Source organism: Myodes glareolus, chromosome 19 (genome assembly GCF_982192425.1).
Source record: "Myodes glareolus chromosome 19, mMyoGla1.1, whole genome shotgun sequence".
In the NCBI taxonomy this organism is placed as follows: Eukaryota; Metazoa; Chordata; class Mammalia; order Rodentia; family Cricetidae; genus Myodes; species Myodes glareolus.
The window spans coordinates 62192172-62220048 of NC_142044.1; the positions used below are offsets into that span (position 1 = coordinate 62192172).

General features: G+C 41.5%; 1 protein-coding gene and 1 long non-coding RNA gene across 4 annotated transcripts in view; one reads left to right on the top strand and one right to left on the bottom strand.

Moving 5' to 3' along the window:
• The window catches only part of Spats2 (spermatogenesis associated serine rich 2), a 74431-nt gene that overhangs the window by 40894 nt on the left and 5660 nt on the right, over positions 1-27877 (top strand). For all 3 annotated transcript variants that reach the window (XM_085678569.2, XM_048444626.3, XM_085678568.2), the window contains 5 exons: positions 313-492; positions 4786-4921; positions 20564-20622; positions 25409-25518; positions 27749-27851. In XM_085678569.2, coding sequence (XP_085534695.2) covers positions 313-492; positions 4786-4921; positions 20564-20622; positions 25409-25518; positions 27749-27851 — 588 coding nt within the window. The remainder of the gene's footprint in view (positions 1-312; positions 493-4785; positions 4922-20563; positions 20623-25408; positions 25519-27748; positions 27852-27877) is intronic.
• Positions 14615-27821, bottom strand: LOC125407235 (uncharacterized). The gene is made up of 3 exons (XR_007234146.3): positions 27724-27821; positions 22408-22510; positions 14615-16135 (listed from the first exon to the last, which is right to left on the bottom strand). It is a non-coding gene; the product is annotated as an uncharacterized LOC125407235 (long non-coding RNA).

Here is a 27877-nt window from a genome sequence, read left to right on the forward strand (position 1 = left end):
TACATAGTTTTTTAAAGATGCAGAGAAAAAAATATTGTACCTGACTGCAAACAAACCAAACCAACGATAACCAGTGGAGTCTAGTTCATTGTGTATAAGCTCCCTTTCCATTTTCCAGTTCTGCCCTGTCTTTACTCTAAAGCTTTTAAATTATTTTTTTTTCCTCTGAGACATTATGAAACTTTTTTTCTTCATTGCAGCTTATGGAAGCCAATAGCCTTCTTAATAGGAATGGCTTTGTCTAACACTTTTTAACCTTCTTTCTTTCTATACTGAATACAACTTAGATAAATCACCCTCTTTCTTGCACAGGATCTGTGCTGGAGAATGGTGTCTCTGACTTTGAGCCCAAATCTTTGACTACGCACTCTGTTCCGAATGCCCAGCAATCCCGGAATGCTGCCAAATCTCTCTCAAGAGCCACCACGGGAGCCCAGGTTTCAAATCTGGGAATGGAGAATGTTCCATCGTCTTCTACCAATAAAAAGCTAGGTAAATCCAAGGCCCACCTGGGAGAGAAAAGTTCCAGAGGTCCTCAGGCGATCATTTCTGCCTGTGCTGTAATCTCTGCATGTTACTGTGTCTTGATACAGCAGCACAGACCTTTTTGTGAGTTGTGGCCAAATTGTCCTGCCAGGATGACTGCCCTGTTCCCTCTGTGCATCACTGCAGCTGCTTATGCTGTTTCCTTCGTGTTTATTCTCCTGGTTGAATCAACATGTGAAAGCCTGTGTCTGACAGGACATTCTCACTGCTCTCTCCAGCTCTGTGCTCTTCCTGAAGTCCAGCAGATGGAGGCTCAAACAGGAGCATGTCCTCTGAAATACTTGGAATTGATTGGTGGTGGTAGTTCTTTACTTTTAAGATACGACTCTTATAATCATTTTGACAGAAAGTTGTAATGCTTAGAACATACCTGTATTCCTGGCACTCGGAAGCCTGAGGAAGGAAGACCACAGCTTCTAGGCTAGCCTGGGCTAAAGCAGTTGACCTTATCTCAACAACAGATAATACTTAGCACTAAGTAGTAATAACTCTCACAGTGTGTGCATACATGTGTGTATTTTGAGGCAAGATCTCACTGTGTAGCTTGTCTTGCCTGGAATTCTCTTTGTAGACCAGGCTTACTTCAGATTTACAGAAATCTGCTTGCCTCTGCCTCCTGAGAACTGGGATCAAAGATATTCATCACCCCATCCAACAACTCTGTTTTTTTAGACGTTATAATAATCATTTAAATGAGCAGTCAGTTATTAAACAGACATACTAGTCCATCTGTATCTAAGCATAATGATCCTCTCAAGTGAACAATGAGGTAGGAATATAGAGGGTTGTCATAAATTGTAGCTATTTTTAAAATAATTTTCCATAAGAGCTACATTTAAGAATTTTTACATTTATTTATTTATTACATTATTTATTTGTTTGTTTTCAAGACAGGGTTTCACTGTGTAACGGTCCTGGCTGTTCTAGAACTTTGTTTTGTAGGCCAGGCTGGCCTTGAACTCACAGAGATCTGCCTGTCTTTGTCTCCTAAGTGCTGGGATTAAAAGTGTGCCACCACCACCCCGCCAACACTCACTTATTTATTAATTTATTTATTTATTTGTGTGTGTGTGTGTCTGTGCTTTCCTGCCTGCCTACCATATACACCAAGAAAAACTTTTGAGAGTCAATTTGTTTCTCCTTCATGGCATCTGGGGATCAAATTCAGATTGTCAGGCTTGACAGTATGAGTCTTTACCCTCTGAGCCATTTTGCTAGCTCATGCCCTACATTTGGTTAGCACTTCCTTTTCATTCTGGTAGCCCTCAGCTTGCTGCCAAATGGCCAGTCTGAGAATATCCAGCCAAGCAAAAATAAAAGTATGCACAGGGATTAAAAACTTAGATAAATTCTAAAGGAAATCAAATTGGAAGGAGGAAGAATTTGTATTGAAAAGTGGACTGGATTCTGATGTGGGACTCTCCTCTGTATGCTGTGATTATCATTAATGAATAAAGAAACTGCTTTGGACCTATAGCAAGGCAGAACTTAGCTAGGCGAGGAAAACTAAATACTGGAAGAAAGAAGGAAGAGTCAGAGAGAAGCCATGGAGCCGCTGCCAGACAGACATGCTAAAACTTTGCTCGTAGGCCATGACCTCATGGTGATGCAAGATTAATGGAGATGGGTTAAATTAAGATGTAAGAGTTAGCAAATAAGAAGCTAGGGCTAATGGGACAAGCAGTGATTTAAATAATGTAGTTCCTGGTGATTATTTCGGGTCTGAGCTGCTGAGCAGCCAGGAACCAACACGTGACTCCTTGCAACAGGATTCATTGGCAAAGGCTTTAGTTCTAGCTGCTCTATAGACTGAGGAGTTTATGGTTGGCCTGGCTAGTATACTGAGAGGCCATCAAAAAATTGATGCAATTGGAAACGTAGCTACTGGGGAGATGGCTCAGTCAGCAAAGTGTTGGCTGTGCAGGAAGAGGACCTGAGTGTGGAGCCCAGCATAGGTGAGCCAGATGTGGCCAGATGTGCTGTGGAGGCAGAAGAGTCTCTGGGGCCGGCCAGCCTTCCCTGTTGATGAGCCCTAGGTCCCAGTGAGAGATTCTCTCTCAAAAAGCAAGGTAGGGGGCTAGAGAGATGGCTCATCAGTTGAGTTAAGTTACTTTAGCAGAGGACCAGGGTTTAGTTTCCAGAACCCACAGGACCCACATGATAGCTCACACATGGTAAACACATTTTTTTTTCATAGTTTCCATCCCACTGTTTATTATAAGTTGGGTAAGCACAGACCTATGCAGGCTGAAAACTCATACATAAAATAAAAAAGTAAATCTTAAAAACATAAAAATAAAAATTGGTGGGTGATTCCTGAGGAATGAAAATCATGGTTGATCTCTGGCACACACTCCTGTATGCACATACATGTAAAATTTAAATCATGGTTGATCTCTGGCACATACCCCTGTATGCACATACATATAAAATTAAAATCATGGTTGATCTCTGGCACATACCCCTGTATGCACATACATGTAAAATTAAAAGTGTGTGTGCCCATGTTGTACACAACTACTGATAGTTGGTGTCTAATTCCAGCTCTCAGGAGGAAGCAGGAGGATCATGTCAAGTTCAAGGCTGACCTGGTATACACATATGAGTTTCAGTGCCAACCATGATTACAGAGTGAGACTTGATCTTAGAAAACAGAAATGAGAGACAGAGAAAACAAAAATGTGTATCTTTGATGGGTGGTGGTGGCGTACGCCTTTAGTCCCAGCACTCAGGAAGCAGAAGCAGGCAGAGCTCTGTGAGTTCGGGGCCAGCCTGGTCTATAGAGTGAGTTCCAGGACAGGCTCCAAAGCTACAGAGAAACTCTGTCTCGAAAAAACAAAACAAAAAAACCCATAGTTTTTGATGTATTAAATTAAGCCCAGGGATGTCAGTCAAGCACTACCACTGACCTGAAGTCCCTAGCTTAAAATATTTTTAATTTGCATGTATGGATAATTCGCCTGCACATGTGTCTGTGCACCATTTGTATGCCCAGTACCCATAGAGGCCAGAAGAGAGCATTGGATCCTCTTGAGCTGGAGTTACAGACAGTTAAAAGCTGCCCTGTGGGTGCTGGGAATCAAGCCCAGGTCCTCTGGAAGAGCAGGTGGTGCTCTTAACTGCTGAGCTTTTGATGTCCTTTCATACTTGATTCTAGCATGTGTCATTTCTGCATCTGTTTCTGGTGATTTTTTTTCTCTTCATAATTGATCATGTTTTATTTTTAATATTTTTTGTGTTTTTATATGCCTTATTTTTAATGGAATCTAAATATTGTAAATCTTTCTTTGTTGGTTACTAGACATTTGAATTTCTTTCAGTACTCTGTGGCTTGGTTATGTGAGAACACTGAAGCTTCTGAACCTTGTTAGATTAGATGAGAACAGTCTTGATACTAGAGCTAACTTTGCTTCGCTGCTGGGGGACTATCCACCCAAGCAGCCTGTTGTATGTATTGTGAGGTTTTTCTGTTTTCCCCAGTATAGACAAACTGTCCCTGGCCTGGGTGAAGTCTGACTGTCATCCACTGCTTTGCTGACTTGGTGATGTCTTCATGTCCATGTTAATGCCATGGCTCCTACTGCTCTGTCTACCTGTTATTGCTTCATCTTTGTGTGGATTCTGCTCCGTCTGAAGAGTTCTAGCCTTAGCTTCCCCATTTATTTAACTCAGGAGACTGCCAGGCTTGGGATTTCTTCTCTTTATTGCAGTTTAGAAACTGTCCTGACAGTAAGTTGGGGCAATCATCAGCCTCGCTTCACTTCACTCTGTTTTTTCAGGGAAGAACTGCCTACTGTCTATTGTTATTTTTTGAAATAATGGTTATATAACCATTATTTCATATATTTTGTCTGTTGTGTGTTGTTTAATCTGGAAAGATAAATCCACTTCTTGTTTTTTCATTTTCATTAGAATACTTATTTTAAAAAATAAACATGAAAATTTGAAAAATAAGAGTTTCTTTTGTAGCCAGGTGGTGGTGGTGTACACCTTTAATCCCAGCATTCAGGAGGCAGAGGCAAACAGATCTCTGTGAGTTCGAGGCCAGCTTGGTCTACAAGAGCTAGTTCTAGGACAGGCTCCCAAAGCTACAGAGAAACCTTGTCTTAAAAAAACCAAGAAAAAAAAAGGGTGGTCATTTGGATCTTAGTCCATATGATGTCTGACTTAACACATTCAGGTCCAACTTTTAATTTACATGTTTCTTTTTAAAGTAATGGCTTGTTTTTTCCCTCCAAGGTTCTAACATTGAGAAATCTGTGAAAGACCTCCAGCGCTGCACTGTGTCCCTTGCGCGGTACCGAGTCGTAGTTAAAGAAGAGATGGATGCATCCATCAAGAAAATGAAGCAAGCTTTTGCTGAGTTGCAAAGCTGGTAAGAGAAGTTGCATTTATACATCATTAGTGTGGTGTTCATTTATAAATATGGCCAGCCATTCACTAGCTTCTTTAATCCCCTTCTAGCTACATATGGGGAGAAACCTAAAAGTTATATAGTATATTTAACTTTCTGCTTTGTTCAGTTTCTTTTGGCCATAGTATGGGATTGAGTGGTAGAACTCACAGTGCTCTAGAAATGGGCTTAATGGGAATATATTTTTTTTTAAAAAAAAGTATTTTGAGCCAACAATATAATAAATGACATACTGTTAGATACTGCCAGGTAGGTTTAGCCACCCTGTAATCGTAGCACTTGGGAGGCTGAGGCAGGAGGATCACCAGTTTCCAGGCCAGCCTGGCTACAAGCAAGCAAGGTCTTATTTTGAAACAAAAAACAAACCAGAATGCGTAAAGTAGAGAATGTCTGCTTTTTGAATTTTTCATCTTTCTTATCTCTCTTACCCTAATAATCTCTTCAGTGCCCTATTAATCATTTATTTACTTTTGGCCTTGTGTTTTTCCAGTTGTGTTCTATACTCATTTCTTAAAATGCACTAGTTTGTATTCTGTTGAGGGGAATAAAAGCAGGTTTGAAAATACTTTGTATGCGTGCATGTATAGAGGTCAGAGAGTTGGTGGTCTCTTCCACCTTGGCGAAACTGGTCTTCTGTTTGCCCCTACAATATGCCTGCAGCTGGCCCAAGAGCCTCCAGGAATTAATTGTCTTGTCTCTGCCTCCCATGTTACCATAACAACATTGGGATTGTAGACAGCTGCCACCATGTGCCTGACTTTGTCTGGATTCTGGAGATTCAAACATAGGTACTTTACTCCCTGAGCCATCTCTCGAGTCTTGAAAATAGTTGATGTGTATGTGGAGGGAGAGTGTGGTGTACACGTGACTGTGTGGACCCACGAGTATGCGTGTGGTCCAGAGTCCAGAACAGGGCGCTGTGTCATCCTCTGTGACTGAAACATTGCCTTAGGACTAGATCTCTCACTGGACTGCAGGTTTTTGTTTTCTACTCGGTGTCTGGCCAGTCAGCTCTCAGAATCCACCTTCTTCAGTCCTACACCTGATTGCTGGGGTTACACACATGTTCAGCCATGCTGAGTCTCCTGTGTGGGTGCTGGAATTCAAACTTAGGTCCAGTGTTGCAGAGAAAGCACTCTTGCCCATTGGTCCATCTTGCCAGACTCCAGAAAACACTTTTTAAAAAATGTTTAACCCTGAACCACAGTGTTTGCTGATTTTCATTTTATTTATTTATTTATTTTGATTTTCAGGACAGGGTTTCTCTGTGTGGCTTTGGAGCCTCTCCTGGAACTTACTCTGTAGACCAGGCTGGCCAGAACTCACAGAGATCCACCTGCCTCTGCCTCCCGAGTGCTGGGATTAGAGGTGTGTACCACCACCCCCTGGTGCTTTCTGAATTCTAATCTACATTGTGAACTAAAAGGGGAACGTGTTTGATCATTGAATCTTCCTTGGGGAGAAATTTGTGCTGTTGTAGTAAAGCTATTTTAATTAGATATTAAGGTATTTTGTGTTTAAACTTAGCTATTTTCTGGGTAATTTTTTTTAATTTATATATATTTTTTTGGTTTTTCGAGACAGGGTTTGTCTGTGTAGCTCTGGCTGCCCTGGAATTTGCTTTGTAGTCCAGGCTGGCCTTGAACTCAGAGATTCTCTTGCCTCTGCCTCCCACGTGCTGGGATTAAATGTGTGCACCACCACTGCTCAGCTAGGAATTGTATTTTTAAAGGATGCTTTTTAAAAAATGTTTTGAACAAACTTTCCATAAATGTCAAGAAAAGGCAGGCAGGGGACTGGAGAGATGGCTCCGCGGTTAAGAGTACTGACTGCTCTTGCAGTGGACCCAGGTTCAATTCCCACATGGCAGCTCACAACTGTCTGAAAATCCAGTTCCGGGGGATCTGACACCTTCACACCAATGCACATAAAATAAAGTTAAAAAAAAAAAAGAAAAGAAAAAAAGAAAAGGCAGGCAGGATGGCTCAACAGGTACTTGCCTCCAAGTTTGACTACTTGAGTGTGATCCCCAGGGCTCATGTGGCAGCAGAGAATTATCTCTCTAAAGCTGTTCTCTGACTCTGCAGGCATGCCATGGCATGCACCTCCCCTGCCCCTCAGACATACAAATAAATTAGTAAATATCATTTTAAAAAAGAAAATGTCAGGAAGACAGCCATTAGGGTCACTTAGATGTAGGACTGTGCATTCTGCTTGTGTAAGAACCACTTACGTTTACAGTGAGTGGTGTAGAGAGCCCTGTGCATCCCCACAGTTGTCCCCTTCCTTCTTACTGATGAGCCGTGCTGTCCCTGAGCTTACGCCTGACCATATCTCTTTGGTCCCTGTGTGCCACAGCAGATGGAAGGGGCTGGGCAGAGAGGATTGTGATTGTGGGTCCCCTCAGTCCTCCTTGTCTCTGGGATTGAAAAAAAAGAGTGGGGTGATAAAAATGAGATGACACTTCCAAAGACTTGCCCTTACAACCAAGGCACACTTGCGTGTTTGTGTGAGGGGTGTTTTTAAGAGAGGGTTTTTCTATGTAGTCTAGGCTGGCTTTGAACCTGTGCCACTTGCCCAGCTCCAAAAACGTACTGTTTAAGACAGCTTGTTCACCTCCTAGTCTGACCTTGCCTTGGAGCCCCAGTTTCTACCTTTGAGTTTTGTAGCTAGAACATGTCGTCTCTTTCTTGTTGTACATCTTTGCTACTGCCAAATTGCTCATGGCAAACTTAGATTTCCTCTTTCATCTGTGAGTTAGTGCCACCTTCCCCACTCAATGCATTCTTCTGTGGCTGTCTGTAGCGAAGTGCCCTTGTTCTGAACATGTACGAGGGTGACATGCCGTGTCTTCTGTATAGAGTCTTACCATTTTATTGGCATATTTGGAAAAACAGCTTTGCTTTGGTAGGTCTCTAGTCTCTTAAGATCATTCAACTTACTGCTTACTCGGCTACAGGACCTGATTCCATTCAGGAAACACACTTCTGAGAGAGATTTGTGAGGTCCTGCTGTCTTGGAACCCAGCCAGAAGGGACCTCTTTCAGTAACGACAGGTGAAATGGTTTCTTCCCTTGGAACTGTGTGATCAATAGATCAGCAGGCTAACAACCAGGTCAGTTGAGCTTGAGGTCAAAAATTTCCTGCCCTTTTCTGCTGGTGCCTTCTCAGGCTGTTGGGGCTTTAAAAGCTCCTTCTTCCGTGCAGCTGGTAGTTGTTACTGTAAGACGTGTGGACAAGCACGCTAACTTCATTTGGAATTAATGCCGAAAGTCATGTTTGTGTTTGTTATAATAGCAAAGAAAAACAAAGATTTGGTTTTTCGAAACAAGGTTTCTATAGCTTTGGAACTTATCCTGGAACTAGCTCTTCGGGACCAGGCTGGCCCCGAACTCACAGAGATCCACCTGCCTCTGCCTCCCAGGTGCTGGGATTAAAGGTGTACGCCGCCACCACTTGGCTTTTCATTATTATTATTATTTTATTTTATTTTTTGAAAAACAAAGAATTTTTAACAGATTTGCAACAATAAGATTGATTATAAAAGGTGATGGTGGCACACGCCTTTAATGCCAGCACTCAGGAGGCAGAGACAAGTGGATCTCTGTGAGTTCCAGGCCAGTGTGGCCTCTTTTTTTAAAAAAAAAAGATTATAAAAGCTGACCTATACCTGAAGGAAAGTAAAATCAGAATTCTTGTATTTAAACTTAAAGTCTATCTTTTTTTAAGATGACTTAGTAATCTTAGTAATAACAGTTTCTAGACTCAGGTTTACTTTTCTTGTTAATCTATAAAACTTACATTGTGAGAGTAGTTACTTGGCTTAAGCTGAACACTAGTAACGAAGCAGGATTTGAAATAAATGCATCCTGGAAGGTGTGTGTGTAGTGGAAGATTTTCATTTAAGGTGTGGTTGCAAAAAGCCCACAGAAGATATGCTAGGGTTTCCTTTTGAATAAGAATAGCGTTTTAGTTTTATGAAACACCCACATTAAAAAGCTCTCTTAACTGTCTGTGAAAATTACTGCTAGGGTGCTGGCCTCGTCTCCTGTCACTGTGACAAACACTGACCAAAACCAACACGGGAGAAAGTCTGTGTGCTTTATTTGCCCCGATTCATAGTTCTTCTCCTAGAGAAGTCAGCACATGAACTGAAGTAGCCACCCTTCTTATCCTGGATCACCTGCCCTGGGCAATACAACCCACAGTGGGCTCAACCTCCCATAATTAGCAATCAAGAAATGCCTTCAGACGTATCTACAGGCCAGTCGGATAGGGGCAATCCCTCAGCTGAGATTCCTTCCTTCCAGCTGGCACATTGACAAAAACTAACTAGCACAAATATCTTACTAAACGTGCTTGGATTGATTGCCTGATTTATTTATCCCGAGTTCTTTCCTACTAAGTAGTTTTCTTTTTTATAGTAAAAAAGAACTTGAGTATTAGTTTTATAGTTTGCTTAATCTGCTACCACGAGATGTAGGTTCGGTATTTGAATCTCTCTGTATTCTGACTCAGTAACCTTCATCTCATTCTTATTGATGACTTATTTTCTGTATTTAAACTTTGAAAGGCTAGACATAGCATGAACTCTAATTGGTCCTCACAAATCAAAACCCAGAGTCAGATATTAGCAGGTGAAAACTGAGAGATCAGAGTAGAGCCAGCCACTAGAGAGACCTTTTACCTCTACCGAATCCTCAGACCAAAAGGTGATCCTGTCCTCAGACTGCATATCCAGACTGTACTGAGCTCTTGTCTACTCCCGCCTTATATTCCTCTCTCCGCCCATCCATATTTCTCTCTGTCTCTATTTCCCTAGTGCTGGGATTAAAGGTGTAGGAATCTTAAATACTGGGATTAAAGGTGTGAGCCGCCACCGCTTGGCCTCCAGTGACTTAGCTCTGCTCTCTGATCTTCAGACAAACTTTATCTGTTAAAACACAAAGCATCTCTACAGCTAGACACATCTGATATATATCACATGTGTCATCTCTACAGCTGGACACATCTGATCTATGTCACATATGTCATTCCTTCCTCAGGGGAATGGCTGTTACATGTAAACCAGTGTGGAATAGGATTTAGAACTTTGTCATTGTACAACAGGGTTTTAAGTTTAGTAAATTAAATCATAAGGCCAGTAAGATGGCTCACTGAGTAAAGACACTTGCCACCAAGCCTGAACATTTGAATTCAGTCCTGGGTCCACATGGTGGAAGAAGTGAACGAACTTGAAAGTTGTTTTATGACCTCCACATGCATGCTGTGGTGCTTGTGCCTCATGCACACTCAAGCATTCATGTGCACACTTGCATAATGCATAAAAAATAGATGTACAAGGGAAAATGCCTCATCAAAATATTCAGTGTTCTTTTAGTTTTTCTAAGTCAGAAGGTCTTAAATAAATCACTCTTGGGTTGTTTTGTTTTGTTTTTGTTCCAGCGGGGGAGTGTTTAAGATAGGTTCTCACTATAGAGTGTTGCCTGGCCTGGAATGTAGAACAGGTTGGACTCAAACTCATAGAGATCCTTATGCCTCTGCCTCCCAAGTACTGGGATTAAAAATGTATGCCACAATGTCCAGCTGGGTCACTGTCATTAAGTCATAATTTCGGGTCTTGTGATTAAAGTATTCTTTAGGTCCTGTCTCCGGTATGGGAACAGTAGTAAGATTAAGATAGGAGGATCAGCAACATAGCAAGACCCCATTTCAAACTATACTTAAAGGAAAGTTTAAACTTTTAAAAAGCTATTTCTTGGAATCGAAATACGAGTCAGCTGGCCATGGTGGTACATGGCTTGTAAACCCAGAAGTCAGGAAGCTGAAACAGAAGGGTTGCTCTGAATTCAAGGCCAACCTGAGATGAATAGCAAAACTCTTATCTGAGAAACTAAACTAGGAGTGAAGAGATGGCCCAGTGGTTAAAAATGTTCCCTGGTCTTGTAGAAGACCCGAGTCAGTGCCAACACCTACAGTGAGGTGCTCAATTAATATAAAGAAATTTTAGTTAATGAATGAAAGCAGGGAAAACATGGAAGTCCTGTCCATGTGCTCTGTCAAAGTTTCCATACAAAAAGAACCCTCAGAATTTCACAATAGTAAGGTTGAATGTGTGTTAGTTCTTGAGTTTGGTTTTGCTGCAGTTACTCTCTCTGCTCAGCTGACCTGGCTCCCTAAATGCTCCATTCTGTTCTGAGCACAGGAGAATGAATATACTCCAGGAAGGGCAGTGCTGGGGCTGTGAAGGCTTAAAGAATGCAGGAAATGTTATTTATTCTCTGCTAATTAAAACTGTTGGGGGCTAGGAAGACAACTCAGCAGCTAAGAGCACTTGTTGCTTTCCCAGAGGAGCCGGGGTAAGTTCAGAGCACCCATCAGATGATGCCATACTGGATTAATCCGTGAATCATCTGTGATTCCGTCCCTGGGGATCATAAGCCCTCTTGTGAACCACAGACTTGGACGCAGGCAAAACAGCCATGCACTTAACTGTTGCCAAGCATGGTGGCACACACCCTTGATCTAGCTCTTGGGCATCAGAGGCAGGTGGATCTTGTCAGTCTGAGGTCAGCCTGCTCTACACAGGGAGTTCTAGGACAGCCAGGGATATGTCGAGAAACCCTGTTTCAAAAACAAACTATTGATAATTCTTTTAATTCTCATTTGCTTTAAATGGGAATAATAGAGTCTTAAAAGGACAAAAAGATCTGTTGGCTCTGCTTTGATTTGCAAATATATTGGGATAAATATGTTTTAAGTTTTGAGCAAAAAAATCAAGTAAAATTATTACCTGAGACTCTTACTAAGTGGTTTATTATTATTTTATAATAGATAGAGTGTTAGCCTGTTACACAATTTGCTGTAGAATTACAGTTGTATTTAAAAATACTGTGTTTTTCTAATGCAATAACCATAAACAAGTGATAATTATTTTGGGTACCAAGGAACTACTGAAGGCAAGACTAGACTCAAAATGAATAGTTTCATGTTAGGACTATCAATCAAAGGTTTCGCTTGAAATGACAGGCACAGAAAATACCTCAGAGATGTCTGTGGTGCTGCTGTAGTAGCAGCTACTGAGCAGTAAATTGTGCAGAGGCTTTAAAATAAGGTAAGCAATTGCAATTCTGTAACAAGTCCTGAGAGGGAAGGGAGGAGATAGAGACCATTCAGCAGCCAGTGTTCTCTAGTAATGGTGACCATTTCATGATTAAAGGTACAGAAATTATCTACACCAAGCCAGGTGGTGATGCATGCCTTTAATCCTAGCACTTGGGAGGCCAAGGCAGAGACAGGCAGATCTCCAAATTTGAGGTCTATAGAATGAGTTCCAGGACAGCCAGAGCTACAGAGAAAAATCCTGGTTTGTTTGTTTTTGTTTGTTTGGTTGGTCGTTCTGTTTTGCTTTTTTTTTTTAAAATTATTTATTTGTTATGTATGCAGCTTGTTTGCCTGTACACCAGGAAAGGGCATCAGATCTCATTACAGATAGTTGTGAGCCAACATGTGGTTGCTGGGAATTGAACTCAGGACCTCTGGAAAAGCAGTCAGTGCTCTTAACCTCTGAGCCATCTCTCCAGCCCTCTGTTTTGCTTTTTGAGACACATTTTCTCTGTAGCTTTGAAGCCTGTCCTGGAACTAGCTCTTGTCGACCTGGCTGGCCTCAAACTCACGGAGATCTGCCTTTCTCTGCCTCCCAAGTGCTAGGATTGAAGTCAGGCGGGGAGAAATCCTGTTTTTAAATACACTACGTAAGGACTCAGGCTTCATAAAACCTAGTATCTTTCCAAGCAGGGTCCCACAATGTTGAGCAAACTACATTATCTGTTTCACGGCCTACCCAATGCTTACTGCCATTGAGGAGAACTTTGAGGAAAGCTTAAGCCCAAGGTGTTGGAGTCAGCAAGGTCACGGAAAGTCTGACATCCTGAGCTAGCCTTTCGTCATTCTGTGAGAGCTCATTCTGATACCAAATACATTTATGATATCTAAGTACTATTACTTCACACCATGGGCAATGGATCTCTCAGCCACCATGACATACCGGAACCACTGTTTATCTCAGCAACAAATAGGAAACTCTAGTTAAGTTTCTGTTTTAGAAAGTTGAATTACAATAAATTATTGTTTTTAATTGTAAAGAAAAGAGCCTCTTCTACTATCCGATACCTAACCTTTCTGACATTCTGATTTAACTTCCTACCCTTCTCTATTTATGTCATAGTAAACACAGTCTCCAACTTTCTGCCGATGAAAACTTTCAAAAGTACAGAAAATTTAAAAAGATAAAACAGTGGTCTGTATTGGCTATATGTATGTGTTGGGAGGACTGTTTAATGGTCACTCTGTATTGGCTGCGTGTATGTGTTGGGAGGACTATTGGAAATCACAGATGTCCTAACACTCTGCCCTGAGTTCTTTCCTTAAAATGAATGATCTGAGAAGAGCGCAGTCTTTACAACCATAAAGCCATCATGTCGGGAACTTTTAATAAGAGGTGTTACTAACTTTGGTGTTTATTTTCATATCTTTAAGCGCTATAAAATCTTGAATGGGAAGTTATAAATATTGATTGCACTCCATCAAGCCTTATTTTCCGTTCCCCTGTACTGTGAACTGTTGCCAAGATATTTCAGTAGATGTTGCCATGGCAGCATGACAAATGGAAGTAATTGCTACTTTTCATTAGCCTTTAAAATGCATTTATATGTTTGTGGGGGGGAGATATACATATGCACATACTTGTGGAAGCCAGGGAGCAAACTCAAGATTCATCCTCAGGAATCCCGTCTACTTTAAAATTATTTTAGATTTATTTTATGTGTATGGATGTTGTGCCCGCATGTGTATCTGTTGCATGTGAAGATCAGAAGAGGGCATTGGATCCCCTGGAACAGTTATGAGCCATCATGTGGGTACTGGGAATTGAATCTGGATCCTCAGGAAAGGAACCAGTGCTCTTATCCTCTGAGTCATCTCTCCAGCTGCCACGTACTTCCTTTTGTATGTATGTGTGTTTTGATTTGGGGGGTCATTTTGTTTTGTTTTTGGGATAGAGTCTCGATATGTAATCTTAGCTAGCCTGGTGCTTGCTCTGTAGATCATGCTGGCCTTGAACTTACAGAAGTCTGCTTGCTCTGCCTCCATAGTACTAGAATTAAAGGTGTATGCCACCCCATCCAGCTTTATCCCCCTCTTTTTAAGGCAGGATTTCTCACTGGCATAGAGCTCACTAATTAAGCTAGATTGGCCAACAAGCAAGCCCCAAGCATCGACTAGTGCTTCCCTCCCCAGCCTGGAGTTACAAGTGTATGTCACCATGCCCAGAATTTTTACCTGGGCTCTATGGATTTAATGCAGGTCTTCAGACTTGCAAGACAAGTCTTTACTAAGTTTTTATTGGTCTTTGGTATGAAAATGTAAAAGGACTTTTGTTGTTGGAGGCAGCTTGTTCATTTCCTGGCCGCCCAGACTCCTGAAATAATTACATAAAAACTATATTATTTGAATCACTACTTGTCCAGTAACTTAAGTGTATTGCTAGCTAGCTCTTACATCTAGAATTAACCCATTTCTATTTTATATTTACCATGAGGCTCATGGCCTACCGGCAAGGTTCCAGCTGGCCGCTCGCACCTTTCCCCTCTGGCGGCTACATGGCATCTCCTGACTCTGCCTTCTTTCTCCCAGCATTCAGTTTAGTTTTCCCCACCTACCTCTGTTCTGCCCTGGGCAGGCCCAAGACAGCTCCTTTATTAACCAATGGTATTCACAGCACACAGAGGGAAATCCCATATCACCTCCCCTTTTCTGTCTAAATAAAAGAAAGGTTTTAACTTTAATATAGTAAAATTACATATAACTAAACAGGTATCAAGCAAGAATTACAGTTACAATATTTATATCTACTTTATCTTTTATCATAACTAAGGAAAACTATAATTATAGCTATATGTTCTTAAATTCCATCAAAGATTACAGAAAAATATAATCTTACCTAAGAAAACAGGAAGTGCATTGTAAACTACTTCCAACTCTAGAATTAACAGAGACATCTCTCTGCCTGGACAGTCAACCAAAGTTCTTCTGTACCATTGGGGCATTCATCTTCAGCCTACAAACCCATAATATCCAGCAGACTTTTCTATGAAGCAGGCAAGTTCCACCTATATTTGCCATTTGTCAGTCACTTTCTTCTGTGTCCTGCAGAATGTCTAGCAGACTCCTTTTGTTTTGTGTTTTCATGAAGCAGGAACCCCGAAGGACCATCTCACCTTCTTTAGGCAACTTCAGCAGTCATTTTTCTGTGGGTCCTGCATGTCCAGTTCATATAGCATAAAAGCAAGCAGTCCAGGCAAGAGTGGTTTCTTGCCCAAATGGCTAAACAACTCCATAAGGAGCCTTTTCGGTGCCCATCTTCCTTTTGAAGTTATTAGTGCTGCCAGGAGCAAATGTGTCTCACAGTCATGAAAAGTCCTAAGTTCTTCAAATATTTTAAATGCCATATTCTGAAGGTCTCTGGAAGATTTGAAGAATACCTATCTAACTGAACTATATCTTTATGTATCTAGAAAATCTAACATGACTACACACTTGACTATTATAGATGATTATCTATTAACCTATGTTTCTTAATTGTACATTTATTTATTTATTTATTTATTTATTTATTTATTTATTTATTCTGTATACAACATTCTGCCTCCATGTATGCCCACATGCCAGAGGAAGGTGCCAGGTCTCATTACAGATGGTTATGAGCCACCATGTGGTTGCTGGGAATTGAACTCAGGACCTCTGGAAGAGCAGCCAGTGCTCTTAACCACTGAGCCATCTCTCCAGTCCCATACATTATATTTTAAATGAGCTGCACAAACACAATACCTTAATCAAGAGCAGAAATATAACAAAATTGACCTTAAATGTATATCAAGAAACCAAGATCCATACCAATGTATAATATCCATCTCTGTATCATATCTCCCTTTAAATGTAAACATGCATATATATAAACAGTCATTTAGGGAATTTGGGTGTAGTTCTCTCCAAACTGCTTCCTGCTTTTTGTTGGGCAAAGTAATTTGGGAGGGGTTCACAGCAACCTTTCGGGAGGGGGTGGTCTTAGTCCATCAAATCACGTTAGTCTGGAAGGATTCCATAGGTTCTCATCCTCTGTGGAAACGAAAGAAGAACTTCTTTGCCAAAGCAACAAATCCTTAGACCCAAATTCTGAAGTCATGATACCTTTAAAATATATATGTTGGCTTAGCTTAGCAGCCCATACAATGAAATGTTGTCTCTCTGTACTTAGGTCCTTCGCAGTCAAAAAAATTTAAGAAAAAAAAACACAATAATACATACATAATCCAGATTGTGTATTTTCCATCTCTATTTGTCTTATTTTTCTTTATTCCTATTACTTTTTCTTCAAGTTTAATCTGTCTCTAAAGACTTTCTTTTATTTTTTAAAACCATTTACTTTCTTTTATAACTGCCTATTTTTTTTTTCTGTGCCAAGCCTATGTACAGTTATCCAACACTGTGACCCATTTAGAGGTCTTTTCCATCTGGATTGGTCTTTATTGCATTAGTATCTGTAATTATTTTCTGACCAGAAGCACCCTTTTTTATGTTAATTGGGCATGGCTAGGGCCAACAGGGCCCTGCCTGTTTTCTCCGCCCAGTCATAGGCGTGTTTTCTGCCTCTGAGAGCCAGATCCAGGGTCGGGTCCCAGCAGGTCTGTGTTACCATTAAGCAAGTTGTAGCTCTCTGCTTACAAACCCCATTTATGGTTTGTAATGCTTCATAGCCGGACATCCTGAAAGGGCCAAGAGTTTGTGCTAGCAGCACAGCCCAGGAAGCTGCCATTTTGAAACTTTGTTTTTTAGTGTCTTCAGTTCCTTTCAAAGCCCTCTCAGGTTTTATGTGGATTTAGCTAGCACACATTGGACCACCAATCTGTTGTGGGAAGCCACTTGTTCGTTTCCTGGCTGCCCAAATTCCTGAAGTTCTGGCTAAATTCTGCCCAGCTATAGGTTCAAAGTGGTTTCTTTACTCATTAATGGTAATCACAGCATACAGAGGGGAATCCCACATCACACATTCTTTTTTTTTTATACTTTTATTATTTGAATGCTTTTCCTTATATGTGTGTCTGTTTGCCACATGTGTGCCTGATGCTTGTGGAGTTCTGAAGAGGTCGTCATCAGATCCTCTGAACAGGAATTAGAGGCAGATGTGAGCCAGATGTGAGGGCACTGGAAATCAAACCTGGGTCTTCTACAAGAATCAAGGATCCATCTCTCACTCTATTTTTTTTCTTTTTTCTCTTTTTCTCATTTTATCCTCACTCTTTATTAAGTGACACCAAGGGCAAGTGTTTTGATCTTTTTCTTTAATGTGACACCAATGCACTAGTGTGTTTAATTCATGCAACTCACAACACGAGCCCTCTCTTAAAAAGCCTGATGTGTGATTCCCCTCTGTATGCTGTGAATACCATTGGTTAATAAAGAAGCTGTGTTGGGCCTGCACAGGGTAGAGGTAGGTGGGAAAAACTAAACTGAATGCTGGGAGAAAGAAGGCAGAGTCGGGAGATGCCATGTAGCTGCCAGAGGGGAAAGGCGTGAGCTACCAGGTAGAACATTGCCAGTAGGCCATGAGCCTCGTAGTAAAATATAAAATATTGGAAATGGGTTAATTCTAGATGTAAGAGCTAGCTACCAATATGTTTAAGCTATTGGCCAAGCAGTGATTCAAATAATAGAGTTTCTGTGTGATTATTTCGGGTCTGAACTGCTGAGTGGCCGGAACGACCAAACAGCCTGCTTACAACAAATGTGTTTATGTATGTCTGTTCCTAAATGTGGCTTTGCTCTCTTCCATTAAACAGCACAGAAAGTATCACATAAGAAGAAATAAGGGGTACTTTATAGAGATATTTTTTGCTCACCCAAATGACAGGTAGTATTGCAAATATCATTGTTTATAATCAAGTAGTTAGGTTCAACATTATCCGTGAATGTATTCAACGGTGGATATTCATTTTATAAGATTGCTTCAACTGCTACACTTGCTGCTCTCAGCAGTGGTGCACATGCATTACTCTAGGGCAGATGCATGAAAGAATGAATAGTTCAGGGTTACAGTGACATATTAGCTTCACTTGTAAAAGCTGACTACTGGGAAATTCAAGGCAAGTAAGATTGGGTGTCAGGTTGTTCTCCTAAAGGCAGCTTAAACAAACAGTCTGGATACATAACAGGCTCTCAGTCTAAAGTCTAAGTAACCCAGAGGTGTATTATTAATCTGTCTGTGAAATCTAGCAAAAGTTATAGTCTCTTAGAATGTAACAGATATTTCCATAACATTGCATTGCTAGTCAGTGTGCTATGAATTTTTTTGTGCAGAAACCAATGAATACCATTGGTTGTTCCAGTGGAAGGAATGTCATCACTTTTCCCCTTATATTTCCACAAGAACGGTCTGGTGGTGTGCCATTGTAGAACTGGTTTTGATGGGAACATCCCACACAGCTCTTCTTTTTTCAGCGAAGACCATGAGATGTGAAACACTTGTTTTTTGAAGTCTTTAATAAATATTTTATAAGTTTTGTCAAACACAAAGAATTGGTCATCTGGTGGGCACAGTGTGTGCATTGTAAGATGAACTGGCAGCAGCACCAAACTGTACGCCTGGCGGTTCCTGGCCCAGTTGTGCCTTTTGGGTATTCCAAAGGCAGCTGGGGTTCTTAAGCACACTACCCAAGTGGGAAGTGTACCCAGCAGAGAATGGCCACCTCAGGATTGTCATGTTTTTCTCTTCAGTCTGGGGCCGTTGGATTAATTTGCCACCCATTTTTTTTTTTTAGTTACAAGTCTGTTTATTAACATGGATAATCATCAGATTGACGTTCTCACAGTTTTCTGTGAAGGATTTGTTCCTTGAGGAAGCAGCCCTGCTCTCTCCATTAGTGTATTTCTCACAAGTATAGTCTCTGTATTAACTGTGCTAACGTAATTACATAGTGAGGTAAATTGAATGGTCATGTATGTGTCTGTGATTGCCTTTACAGTCAGAAAGAGTAACATTTCTACTAATGTTAGAGCAGTATACTGCTGTGGGGAGGGGCTGTTTAAAACAGGGTTTCTTTGTATAGCCCTGGCTGTCTTGGAACTCACTCTGTAGACCTGGCTGGCCTTGAACTAAGGGATCTGCCTCCGGGATTAACGCCTTTTGTCACCACTGCCTGACTGTCATACTTTATTAAGGAGAAATCTCAAGTTGATGGAATGGTTCATAGTGAAGGTGTCTGCCGCCATGCCCGACAAACTGAATTCTAGCTCAGACCCACATGGTGACAAGAGAGTGGACTTTTATGTTGAGTCCGACAGTCTGTATATATAAATAAATATGTAATAAAGAATAAATAACTAAATTGAGGGTTAGTAATTTCAGGACTAGTAATGCACACCTATAATCCCAGCATTTGGGATGCTTGAGCAGAAGAATAACGAGTTCAGGGTCAGCCCAAACTACAGCGAGAGTGTTTTACAAAAACAAGAGCTGGGAGAATAGCTCCATGGCAGAACGCTAGCCTAGCACACAAGGCCGTGTTCCATTTCCAGTCTGCAGAGAACAGGAAACCAGAAGTAGAGTGCTTGCACCACTTATACAAGGCCCTTGGTCTGGTCCCCAACATGGAGGAAGGAAAAAATCTGTAAGAAACTTTTAATTTCGTCTTTTCTAATTACTGGTAAGTTTTGTATCAGAAATAAGCTTGGACTAATCTGTATCCTAAGGATTGTAGTACCGTTGATCTTGCTGCAATAATACGGTGTTCACATGTTGGATATGTAGATCCTAATCTTGGACAACTTTCTGTGACTCTCGCAGAAAGTGATACTACCTGGTAAAATTAAAAACAACTTTCAAATTGTTTAAACCAAGCTCAGTGCACACCTTAATCCCAGCATTTGAAAGGCTGAGGCAAGTGGATCTCTGTAAGCTCAAGGCTAGCCTGATCGACATACAGTTCCAGGTCAGCTAGGGATACATAGTGAGACCATATTTTTTTATGAAGAGATAAAACAAAATATAGAAATTGTGGAAATAAATAATTTCCATAAATTCTTATATTAGCATAACTAAAAAATTTTTGTGGCTTGCTACTGCCATCTGCTGGTTCTATCCTGGATTTCTAGTAGCTTGAATTGCTACTAGAACATGGAACAAAAGGGAGTGGGTTCATTTTATTATTATTATTATTATTATTACTATTTTGTTATTATGTGCATTGGTGTTTTGCCTGCATGCATGTCTGTGTGAGGGTGTCGGATCTTGGAGTTGCATATAGTTGTTAGCTGCCATGTGGGTAACTGCTGAACATCTCTCTAGCCCCATGGGTCTATTTATTTTCTTGAGGATCTTTAAATACTCTTTGTTGTGAATACAATACTAGACTTCCATGTGTCCATTCATTGTTTCTTAACCATATGTTTTTAGTGAACAAATGTAGTTTTTCTCCATTATTAATTATATACTATTTTGGTATTTGAGTTTCTTATCTAACCCTTTTTTCTTTGTCATTTTCCCCCTAGTTTAATGGATCGAGAAGTGGCATTGCTTGCAGAAATGGACAAAGTGAAAGCTGAAGCAAGTAAGATGACTGATAGTCAACCAAAGCTATTCCTGAGCTGGGGCATGGTGCCGATAGTCAACCAAAGCTATTCCTGAGCCAGGGGCGTGATGCACACACCTTTAATCCTAGCGCTTGGAAGGCAGAGACAGTTCAATTTTTGTGAGTTTGAGGCCAGCCTGGTCTACATAGTAACTTTGAAAAAACTATTACCAATGCAAAGAGTAGACAGCTGCCTCTCAGTCATAGTTTAATGTTCATGTATTAAATACTATCAGTAAAACAAACAAGTTTATGAATTTGGCTAGTCAGTCTTGAGCAATTATACTCTGGTTTTAATTCTTCATAAGAGTCTTTTACAATTTTTTCTCAAATTTTTATCATTCTCAATGTAGAATTTAGTCTACACCTTATTGTATCTGGTGTTGCTCCCATAGCATCACCCTTAGGAACATAAAGCACCCTGCAGGCGCCTGGGCTTTCCTCTGTTTTGCTTTTCTTTCTAGTGATTAAGCGGTTCCACTGGGTTTTGTTTAATTTGATAAGGCTAAAACGTTAGGCTGATCAGAGGATACTTCATTGTGCCTCCCACAGTTGAGTGTGTGTTCTTGTCATTTGCTGTCACAGAATTTCTTTTATTTTTCCATTTTAGGATGATCCTTATTCAGTGTCTGTAATCAGGCAGTGAGCCGAGAATTCAACATGCCACAAATGCTTATTAAAATAGACTCTGGAGGAATGAAGTCTAACTTGGATAATTTGTGTGGCTTTTGATGGAGGAACCAGAAACCTGGTTGTGGTTCTGAGTGCAGGTGTGCAGCACAGGTGTGGAGGCCAGGAGAAGACTTTAGGGAATTGGTCTTTTTCTTCCACCCTGGGATCTATGGGTGGACTCAGGCTGCCAGGCTTGCATGGCAGGTGCTTCCCCTTGAGCATCTCGCTGGTCTGGTGGTGGTGATCTTCATGCACTGAATGCCATCTTATTGAGTAAGGTTGTTTCTCTTAACCTACCCTCAAACTAGTAAGAATAGAATTACTTTATTAGGTGATCATTGTGCCTGTGACCACAGCCATAGAAGAGACACCTCGAAAATACTGAGCAGAATGTAGTTTGGTTCATTTTAAGGAAAGTGTTAAGAATGAAGCAGGGATTCTATCTCCTATTTCTCAGAAATAAGATTACATATGTATTAAATAGTATATCTTGAAATCTTTAAATTTCACATCTGTAGCCTATTCTTGTTCTTTGAATTCTTTCACAAGATAAAGGGTCAGGTAAACTAAAACTAGTGAAAAGATACAGTCCTTGCTTTAGAAGAGAAGGTACTTTTTAAAAATAAATCCTTTAGGGGTGGGAGCATGGATTAGCAGCACCCACATAGTAGCTCAGAACCGTCTGTAAGCTCCTGTTCCAAGTGATCTGATGCCCTTTTCTGACCTCCATGGGCACCAGCATGCACAGGGTGAGCAGACAGACCCTTCTTAAGATTTATTTATTTATTTATTTTATGTATGAGTGCTCTATCTGCATGTGCACCTTTATTCAGAGGACATCAGACCCTGGTGGTCTTGAGCCTCTGTGTGGCTGCTGGGAACTCAGGATCTCTGGAAGAGCAGTAGTGAGCCATCTCTCCAGCTTGAAGCAAAAAGTTCATACGCGTGCGTGCATGTGTGTATGTTTTAGGGAGCTAGGAAGATGGCTTAGTCAATAAAGTTCTTGCGTTAGCAGTCCCAGTATCCACCTTAAAAGATGGGTGTGGTGGCACACACCTGTAACCCCAGCTCTGGAGAAGACGAAATAGATACCTGGAACTTACTGGTCAGCCAGTCTCGCCAGTTGGTAAGGCTTAGATCCCAGCGAGAGACCCCGTCTCAGACAACAGAGTGGAGCGCGACTGGAAAGATGAACCTGGGGGGTAAAGGAAGTGCTTGTTACTCAAGCAGGAGGCCTTGAGTTCAAATTTTGGCACCCACAGGACAGCTGAGTGTGGCAGCCTGAGTCTGTGACCTCAGAGCTGGGTACAGAGACAAGGAGATCGCAAGGATTCACTGTCCTGGCCAGTCGAGCCAAAACATGGGCTTCAAGCCAGCAAGAGACCCTTAAATTATCTATACCCTTAAATTGAGGAAGATACCCAAGTTCTCCACGTGTGCTCACACATGTGAGTATGGATACACAAATCATCTATTCACAGTTTCAAATAGAGAGGCAAAGGGAGTCCCATCACCTAGTTTAAACCAGTTATCAATTAAAAGCTACAAAAATTTACCTAACTTCATCCGTTTTATGTCTTTATATTTGTTCTCTCTGAAATTGCTGGCTCTCAGGGATATGATGTAGTAATTGTGTTACCAGTACTGTCAAGAAAGCATGTTTTAGTTTATTAAATACTTTATTTATACTATTTCACAGTTCAGAATTTCTTTATACATACTCATATATATTCTTTGGTCCAATACTTTGAAATAGGTAGGTTTTCTTATTTTGTTTATCTTCTTATTTAAGAAGAAGAAATTTGTATGGGAAAAATATGACTTGTCCAGTATTATATTTGATTTTCTTCTTTTTTTCTCAAAATAATTTTTTATGATTTATTTCCTGTGCACTGGTGTTTTGCCTGCATGTATGTCTGTGTGAGAGTGTCAGATCTTGGAGTTACAGGCAGTTGTGAGCTGCTGTGTGGAAGTTGGAACCTGAGTCATCTGGAAGAGCAGTCAGTGCTCTTAACTGATGAGCCAGCCCTCCAACCCCTCAAAATAAAATTATTTTCTTGTTCTTTGTTTGCTTGAGACAGATTCTCACTGTGTAGTCCTAGCTGGCCCACATCTCTATATGTAAAGTAGACTGACCTCAAACTCAGATATCCACCTGTCTGTGCCTCCCAGCACCTGGGAGGCATCGTGCTCAGCTAAAATTTATTATTTTATTTTACGTATGTGGGTAGTGTGTGTGTGTGTGTGTGTGTGTATGTGTGTGTGTGTACCGTGACATGTGTGCAGGGAGGCCAGAGGAGGGCATCAGATCCTGGAACTAGAGTTACAGAGTTGTGAGCCATCATGTGGGTGACGAGACTCAAACCTGGGTCTTCTGCATCCAGCCAGTGCTCTTAACCACTGAGCCATTTTTTCCAGCCCTAATTTTGTTTTCCAAGTCTTGTGATATGTTGTAGAAGTCTTTATTGAGGGTTTGGAGAGATGGCTCAGTGGTTAAGAGCACTGGTTGCTCTACCAGAGGACCTGGGTTCAGTTCCCAGCACTGACATGTATGGTGTCTGTCAGTCACCTGTAACTTCAGTTCCAAAGGATCCCATGCCCCTTTTTGACTTCTTCAGGCATTGCATGTATGTGGTGCACAGGCATACATGCAGGCAACACACTCCCACACATAAAACTAAATAAAAAATTGAAATCTTTACTAAATATTTTTTGTCTACCTTGAAATCTATAATTTTGCATTAAAATCCCAGAGTGTTGGAGGATGAGAACTGAGGTTGATATGAACAGCAGGTGGGTTTTATATTGAGAGCTAAGCCAATAGATCTTTTGTAGCTCTTAAGAAAGTCAAGTGTTGGACTGGAGAGCTGGCTCAGCACTTAGGAGCACTTGATCTTGACAGAAACCAAGGTTCAATTTTCAGCATCCACATAATGCTCACAGCTGACTGTAACTCTAGGTTCAGGGGAAATATGATCTCCATGTGCACTAGGCACACATGTGGTCTACATACACACATGTGCGCAAACACTCATGCATACAAACAAATCCAGACTGAAGGAATGAATGAAAGTAAGTGTTGGACTTAGAAAAACAATGATCAGGGGCTGGAGAGATGGCTCAGTGGTGGAGAGCACTGGCTGCTCTTCCAGAGGACCCGGGTTCAATTCCCAACTCCCATATGGCAGCTCACAATTGTCTGTAATTCCAGTTCTAGAGAACCCAACATGTTCACATATACATGCAGGCAAAACACCAGTGCACATAAAATAAAAGTAAGTACATTTTATTTATTTATTTATTTATTTATTTTTTGAGACAAGGTTTCTCTGTAGCTTTGGAGCCTGTCCTGACACTCGCTCTGTAGACCAGGCTGACCTCAAACTCACAGAGATCCGCCTGCCTCTACCTCCTGAGTGCTGGGATTCAAGGCGTGCGCCACCACCACCCGGCAAAATGAGTAAATTTGAAAAAGAAAAAGAAAAAGAAAAAAACAATGGTATAACCTTGCAGGAGAGAGCAGGGTGTGATGGTTATGTGTAGAGTCTCAGTGCTTACCAACTGTGGGAGAGGACTACCTTGCCATCTTGTTCTACATAGTGGGTTCCAGACAAGCCTGGGGCTCCAGAATGAGATGCTGTCACAAAACAACTGCTGGCGAGGAATAGCAATTCCCTGCCTGGTAGTGATGTTTCTTGGGTCACTCATCTGACAGCCCCTAACTCTGCTGCCTAGGGGTTCTTTTGCCCACTGTCCATGGGAGGAATCTTTCTGTTTTGGTCTGTTATTTACCATAGCCATAGGAATAGGTGCTTTTATAAAAAGAGCGTAAGGACTTGAATATCCATCATTAGATGTGCTAAGTACTTGGAGTTTATCTGTAGAGTAGATGACCGGCTATGATAAAGAGAAGACTGTATTCTAACTGCCTTCAGAGACTCCTAAGCCAGAAACTAGGCCTTTGGTACTTTCACTTTCTGCATGAGTGGGCAGCTAGGCCCTCGGCCTTCTTGATGCACTCTCAAGGCGTGTGCTCCTCTTCTGTGTCTCATTTAACCTCAGCGTAAACTTCATGCTTCCTTTTCTTCCACAGTGGAAATTTTGCTCAGTCGGCAGAAGAAAGCAGAAGTTCTGAAGAAGATGACGGATGTGGCTGTACGGATGTCAGAGGAGCAGCTGGTTGAACTCAGGGCTGATATCAAGGTGAACTTCCTTCTCCTTTCTGCCTTGCACTGACTCACAGGACCAGCACAGCAAATCTCCAGAAGACATGGCCGTACAGAGGACACTCAGCCATGAACTTCCCTTCCAAGCATGGCCTCTTTCCAGACTTCCTTTTTCTTTAAATTGTTCTGTCATCTCTCCAGTTGTCTAGGCAGGAAATCTTGGGAAACTTCTCCACCCTCGAATTAAATCTGTCAGGGAGCCCGCAGGTCCTTGGACTTAGTGCTGAATCTCAGAGTGACAGTGTCTTTCATCTCCATTCCCACCACAGCCGTCAAGCTGCCGTCGGTTGCTTGGCCTTCTGCAGTGGGCTCACTCGAGTCTTTCTGTTCTCTCCACCTTTTTGCCTGATTCTCATACTTGAGTAGCCTGCTTCAAATCTTCTGTAATCCTTAAACACGGATGGACCCGGGTTCAGTTCCCCACACTCCCACGGCTGCTCACAGCTCTCTGTGACTCCAGTTCCAGGAGCTCCAGTGCTCTTTCTGCCCTCCTTGGGCACCAGGCACACATGCAGTGCACACGCATGTATGCAAGCAAGTATTCATTGCACATAAAGTAAAAATAAATTTTTTAAAATTGTATTTCTGAAACTAAATGTGTGACCCCAAGAGAAGTTGGGTTATTTGTAGGTACCCATGGACACCGTGCTCTAAATCATTGTTTATAAACGGAAAGCTTTTCAAGCAAGGCGCAGGGGGGTGACCTTTTCCATTCCTAAGCGTTCACCTCTGCTCTTATGAACACGTGAACTTTGTTGACTTATTTGAGAAGATTGCTTCTTATGGAGGCCAACAGCGGCCTGAAGAAAGCACAGACACAGGTGTAAGGTGATCTAGGGCCTTCCGGGCATCATTTGATCCAGTGCTCATACAAACCTGTTGAGTAACTCTTATCCCTCACTCCTTCCCCTGAGAATTGATTGGAGTAAAAAAGCCAAAAAATGTAAGTTTAAAATTCCTATTTCCTGTTAACTAATAGCACATTACGGAATTGTACAGAACATTTCCCTCACACTGATGCCAGTCAGTCTCATTTAGCTGTCTAGGAGAAACCAGAAATCCCTTCGTAATTAGATGAGAATTCTGGCTCCCATAGGCTTCATCTGTTCCTCTTCCTACGAGGCTGAAAGGTTTCTAGAAATATTTCTGCAGGCTGACTAAGGATCTGTTTCTTTCCACGTTTTTGATGTACTGGAGTGGGTGCTGTGCAATTTAAATGTCTTATTTCCAGATCATTGTACTTCTGTCATCTCTATTATGTCTTTGGCTCAACAAACCCTAAAATTTGTTTCAGAATTAATATCAGACAGATCCTCTGTATCTGGAAACGCCATTACAGGAGGTCTGTACACCTCCCTAAGCTGCAGTGTACTCAGAATTTTTAGGATGTCAAGTCGCAAGGGTAATTTTTCTCTCTCTTTTCCTGTTCGTGTTTCTGGATGCATTCCAAGAATTCTGATGCATTTGAAGTGGGAGTAGACTACCCCCAGTGAGGAGTTCAGTTACAAATTCTCTCTGCGCTCTTGACTTTTCTTTTTCCTCTACTCATCTGGTGTGTGTGGTGGGGGTAATCCTGGCCACCTAGACATTGTTTATTTAACAGACCCCAGAAGTGCTTCTTTCCTGACTGACTGCTCGCCCCACAGTTCCCATGTGTAGTCAGCCTTTGACCCAGGGGCTGGTTACTTCTCAGCTCAGTCTGCTTTTAAAAGGATTAAATCACTTGCAGCATAAATGTCTCATTTGCAGAGCTGCCTTTCCACATGAATGATTTTCTATCTCAAGAAATTGCTTCTCTTACAAAGACTCTGAAACCCTGTTTTATAAGGAGACGCAGTGCCTTTCCTGAAGGTGGATCCTACCAAAGGACAACAATGTCTGCTTCAGCAGGACCGTAGTTGGAGCTTACGATTACATTGGCTGCCTCTGCTTCTGTGCAAAGTGGACTGTGTGAAGAATAGCTCAGGGGGAGGAGACCTTTGCCATCGATTCGGGGTCGGCCTTTGCTAATATGTCATGGAGCTGTCAGACTTAGCTGGGCCCTTGACAATGAGTGACCGCCTGAGCAGTTACTGTTGCTAACGTCGTGGGCATAGCAAACTTTAAAGCAATAAAACTGAGAAAATTGAAGATAATTCTGTTCACTTGGTGTGCTTTAAGTTCTTTGTGCACTGTTTCTTACCTGGAAGCTTTTCTCTCTTCTCCAGCACTTTGTCAGTGAGCGGAAGTACGACGAAGACCTGGGAAGGGTGGCCCGCTTCACCTGTGATGTGGAGACTCTGAAACAGAGTATCGATTCGTTTGGACAAGGTGAGAGGGTGAGAGATTCTGGGTTC